The 5,369-nt window shown below is 54.3% G+C and overlaps 1 protein-coding gene across 1 annotated transcript; it reads right to left on the bottom strand.

Annotated features, from left to right (window-relative positions):
- Positions 1–1,835: 1,835 nt before the first annotated feature.
- On the bottom strand, positions 1,836–5,054 carry CRYBA2 (crystallin beta A2). Its single transcript, XM_016156668.2, has 5 exons — positions 5,028–5,054; positions 4,669–4,833; positions 3,777–3,918; positions 2,472–2,614; positions 1,836–2,044 (listed from the first exon to the last, which is right to left on the bottom strand). The coding sequence occupies exons 2-5, from the start codon at positions 4,827–4,829 to the stop codon at positions 1,897–1,899; spliced, it is 594 nt and encodes a 197-aa protein (XP_016012154.1). The 5' UTR covers positions 4,830–4,833; positions 5,028–5,054; the 3' UTR covers positions 1,836–1,896.
- Positions 5,055–5,369: the final 315 nt, after the last annotated feature.

The following is a 5,369-nucleotide window of genomic DNA, read 5'->3' as shown; positions in this document are numbered from 1 at the left end:
CTCTTCATCTGTAAAATGAGGTTTACAGTATTTTTCATATAGAATGATAAAGTTTATACGACATATGCTGACTGATCGGACAAGGCTCTATACATTTAGCTGTTATTATTACCATCCTCCAAAGAGAAAATTAGGAGCCTGTGACCAGACAGGAACCCCAGGCTCCTCTGGAGCCCAAAAAGTTTTGGGGCTCTGCTGACATCTTAGGTCAGCCTCCACTTAACAGCCTGGATTGGGGGTCAGGAGTCCTGTGTTCAAGTCCTGGCTTGTCACCGATTAAGTGGATAACCTTATTGAGGCTTCTCCCCCTCAAAAGAGCTCCAGTTTCTTCACTGTTGAAATAGATGAAGCATGGAATGTGTTAAGAGGATCAACTGCAACAGTAGCCATGGACTCTAGACCCCACCTCGGTACCAAGCAGAATTCATCCCCCACCTAAAGCTCTGTCCCTTGGTTTCCCAGCTGAACCCTGGGATCCACAGGGGGAGGCAGAGGAAGGAACATCCTAGATGACTGCCCCAGTGCTTTTCCATAACACCACAAGCCTTTTCAGGGGGTTTTCATTGAATCCACACAACACCTCTGTGACACAGAGAAGTCAGGGATCAGTAACCCCCATTCACAAGAGAAAGAATTGAGGCTCAAAGAAACTATGTGATAGGGTCAGGTGTTCCTACTTCTTGTCCAGGGCTATTTTCTGGAGCAGATGCCTAGCTTTGCACCCCTGGTGACTTCCAGATCCAAGTCTAACTGTCCTCCAACATTACCCTGCCTCCCCTGAGCTGGGGCAATGATCCAGGCCACTCCTTACCATCGATAGGTCCACTAGGGGCTTAAACCACAAGCATCCCTGAGAGGCAAGATAATGGGAGTCCCCAGGACTTTGGAGTCCCTGCCTATGTGGGACTGAGGGTATCATTAACTGGGCAAAAGAAGGAACTGGGAAGAAATTACATTGGTGACAGGGACTCTGATGGCTGCTGTCACACTGAGCACCACTATATCTGTGGGCTTCTGTCACCTGCCACAGAACCCAGGCTCACTGTGGTCGATGGCCAAGAGGTAGCTTCTCCAGCTCATGAGTTCTCTAAAGAGTGGGGAGGGAGAGGAACAAAGAAGAGGGGGTTGTTTGGAACAGCTAAGAGGAGGGTATGAGAATGTTTTGTAGATGCTGGAGCCCAAACCATGTAAGGGATTGTTATTATTCAGACGAAGGGTCTGGAGGCTCTGCTCAGAGAGAGGAAGTCTTCCCCCTTAGAAGGCCCTAGGAGACAGAGGAACCTCCCACTAATTCCTCCTCTCACACATTTGCTCTTCTGTAAAGCAGAGATTGTATAAAGCCTGGAAAGGGGTGCAGGTTTTCCAAAAATGGAGAGGGACCCAGGGTGACAATAAAGGCTGGAAATGCCCTAGAGGATAGAAAGGAACACAACAGATCTCCTGCATGGAGCTAAGGAGGCCCTAGCCTGCATGATGGTGCCTGGCCCAGGGGGTGTGTGCAGATTGGTATTCAACTCTGAACCCTGCTGTGTGGCTGTGTGCACCCCAACCAGGGAACAGCAAAGGTGCGATCTGAGCCAGCAGCATCCCTAGCCCCATCTGATGGGCCTTTACCAAGGAGCAGTGTGGGACTGATTGTAATTAACAGGAAGTCCAAGGTCCTTGTCAGTTTCTTGTCAGCTCTGTTAGAGTTTAGTCATACACATCCTAAGCCAGTTTATGCTCCATAATCACAGGTCTTGGAGCCTGAGGGAAGGGTCAGGTTGGCAGAGAAGGACTCTCAGAAAAATGAGAAGGGAGATCACAAAACGAGACACCATGAAAGAGGCAAGAAGGGCAGACAGGTTCAGGAGCCTTTATTGAGGGTCCTCATGGGAGGTGCTGGGGCCATGGGGTTTATTGCTGGACTCTCCGAATGGACTGCAGTTGCCCGGTGTGGGCCTGCGTGCCATAATCACTGTAGGTACGGAACTCCCCTCCATGCCGGTCGTGCTCCAATATGTACTGGTAGCCCCGGTAACCTGGGTACTGGTAGGCCACCCACCTAGACAAGCGAGGGCACAGGGGTGGTAAGGAGGCTCTACCCCCGAATGACGTCTTCCATTAGCAGCCCTCTTCCTCTTTCAGAGCCCCAACCCCCCGCTTCAAAACCATTGCTACACTTTCCCTCCCTACCTTGCCCACTGCTCCGTGCCCTTCTCGCCTTGTCTCTTATTCCCATCTCCCATTGCCTCCTCATCCACGTTTTCAATCCCTTCCTCCATCCCCATATTGTTCCCCTGACTCCTATTCTCCTATGACCTGCCCCCTCTCTCCCAGTCTGTCTCCACCCTCACTTTGCTCTGTCCACCAGTCCCCACACCTCTCTTTGCCATGTTTCTAAGCACTCCAATCACCTTTCCCCACCCTCCTCCCTGGTCCCATTGCCTCCTTGTTCTTCTCAACTCCCCTGTTCCAGTTCCAGGACTCACGCTCCAGAGCTGACTTTGAGGGAACCCACATCCTTGCTGGTCCAACCCATGGAGGGCAAGGATGGGTAGTCATCACTGAGTTCAAACTTGCAGCCCTGGAAGTTGTCCCCCTCAAACAGTGTCACGCGGCTGTCACTGTGGTTCTGAGACACAGGAAGATAGGAGTCAGGCCCTCCAAAGTGGTATTAATGAATATATTCTCAGCCCCACTCCTCCTACTCTGCTGCCCAACACAAGTTGTGCAGATGTTAGGCTCCACAAGCACTCTCAGAGTTTATTCCATTAGCATCCTGTCATTCTAGGAAGCTGAGATGCAAAGAGATCCCTAGCCTGGTCCCTTCTTTGGCTTTGGGTTGAGGTGGTGAGACCTGGAGAGGGGTGTCCCAGAGACACTTCCAGGTCAGGGATAGAAAGCCTCTTGTGACATTAACCTGTTTTTTAGGAGGAAAATCAGAGGTCTTAAGAGAAATATGATCCATTAACCAAAACAGTTTCCCTAAGGGCTTTATTAACTACCCAACCCCTGCCCAGCACCATGAGCAGCCTCTCACAGGGTAGGGCTCAGCTAAGGGGTGTTGGATGGCAGAGTTAGAACAGACAGGACAGGGCCTCAGTGTTGGTTGTTTCTGGGTATCCATAGTCCCAATTCCTTCCCCCTATAGGACTGACTCCTTGGCCTCCTGGAATGGAGAAGCTGGGCTGAGTCAGCACCTGTTCTCTGCCCTCCACCCCTCAGCACCTGGCCTCACCAGTATGCTATCTAAGTGGTACCCAAGTCAACACAAATGGGAAGTAAGATGCTCCGCTTTAGTGTATTTGATTTGTAACTATCACTCTCCCAGCACACACAGAGAGACTGACACCTTTTCAGCCTTGATCCCCGGACTGAGTTCTAATCTCATCTTCATGTTAACCCTTGTGACCTGGGACAAGTCACTTTGCCCCTCTGAGCCCCGTTTCCACAGCAGTGTATGAGGGCAGCAGCAGTCGCCCAGAGATCACAGGGATGTGTGATGACAGAGGCACTTGCTCACAATTGCCAACAACTGGATGTGAGGAAACCATGCCTGCGCAAGGAGGGCAGATCTCGGTGCTGTCCGTGGTGCTGATCCCCGGGGCCTGGCTTAGGTCCACATTCCAAACTTAGGGAGATCCTTCTGGTTCTGGGAAGTAGTCCCACAACCACCCACCTAAGAGGTGTTTACACACTCCCATACAGTGAGTAGATGGCCTTTCCGAGGAGTCGTGGTGAGGTCAGGGCATGGAACTAGGAAGCAAAGGGGGCGGGGTGGGTGGAGGGCTCACCGCGCAGAGCACTGGCCGGAAGGAGAGCAGCTGGTCACTGTGATGGCCGCCACTGCCGCTCCAGGCGCTCCAGCGAGGATAATCACCCTTCTCCAGAATGAATTGCTGTCCCTGGAACTCGGGGTACTCATAGGCCACCCAACTGTGGAAAGATAAGGGAAGCCGGGAGGCATCTGCCCCAACTGCATTCCTTTCTCCTCATCCCCCTTTCTTGCTGTGATTGAAAAGACTGAGAAACCAATCTTTTTCTCTAACCTCAGGCCCTTTTCCTGACATACCCATCATATTACAATCCTGCCCTTTTAGAGGCTAAAGACCCTAAACGAGCTGCTGTTTGAGAGGTCCAGGCTTCCAGCCCAGTATCCCTAGGCTGGATGGAATTTTTCCGCTTACAAAGATCGCCTGACGAAGCACTTCTATGTCAAGGATTTAGGTGCCTGCAAAAGTAGGAACCCCCCAACCTGCGTTGGTAACCTGTGATTGCGGGGGCCGCAGGCTCTGGAAGACTAGGGTGGGGCTACCCCAGCAGATTTTGGTTTCTTTTGTTGCACAAAGCTCAGAGCCATTTGACTTCGTACAGAGAAGATGTAACTCTACTGGGAACCCCACAGGGTTCAAGCTGATCCCACAGCCCGCCCCCATCGCCGCAAAGGGCAGCTTCCTGCCTTTATTCCTTTAGCTCACACGAGAATACATTCTTATGATTTGTCTTGCGACGGGTGGGGAGTTTGGGGGAGGCCAAGGGGTTTCCCATGTCGGTGGGTCTCTCTCAGGCAGGGCTTACAGTTGGGAAGCGGAGAGCTGCTGAGAGCTGAGGCTCCAGGCTCGGAGCTTGGGCCAGGGTACCCCCGAGTCCCCAACTCAGCCCAGCCGCGCCCAGGCGATCACTCACACGCCGTTTTCCACCTTGACAGAGCGCACCCTGCGCAGGCCTCCGCGCTCGCAGATGTTCGCGCAGTCACTCAGCAGCCGGCAGCGACGGCCCTGGAAGTCCTCCTCGTCCCAGAGCGTGAGGCAGGCGGGCGCCGGGCCCGGCGCGGGGGCGCTGCTCATGCCGCTGCGGCAAGAAGGACGGGACCAAGCACTCAGCGTCTCGCGAGCCCCCTCCCCGGCCCAGGCCCGCCCAACCCGGGTAGGGGATGGAGGACCCGGGGCTGGGCCTGGGCTGGGTTGGGCCCGGGCTGCTAGTGGCTCTCCCTCTTCTCGCCCTCCCTGCCCAGAAAAGACCCTGCCCGAGCACCGAGTATTCACCGGGTGGGTGAGCGCGGTACTGACGGAAAACGGAGAGGCTGCGCGCGGGCCAGGCATGCAAGGCTTTATACCCAGCCTCTCCTCCCTCCCCGCACCCTCTCCCGCCGAGGTGGGGAGAGCTGAGTCAGCGGGCAGTCTGCGGTCAGCTCGGTGTCCCCTGGGGAGCCGAGGCTTTTCGCGAAGCCGCGGATCTGGCCCCAGCCCTCGGGGATCACAATAGAAAATGCTGAGGCACAAGTTCCGCTCCCGCTGCCGCCGAAGCTGACTCTGCGTTTTCTTTTTGGGGGGACCTGAGCCAGGCAAGGCGCAACCGACCTCAGAGCAGAGCGTGCCCGCCCTGGC

Source organism: Rousettus aegyptiacus, unplaced genomic scaffold, assembly GCF_014176215.1.
Source record: "Rousettus aegyptiacus isolate mRouAeg1 unplaced genomic scaffold, mRouAeg1.p scaffold_m13_p_2, whole genome shotgun sequence".
Classification (NCBI taxonomy): Eukaryota; Metazoa; Chordata; class Mammalia; order Chiroptera; family Pteropodidae; genus Rousettus; species Rousettus aegyptiacus.
The sequence above is the reverse complement of the archived record's forward strand: the minus strand, read 5'-3'. Positions and strand labels throughout refer to the sequence as shown.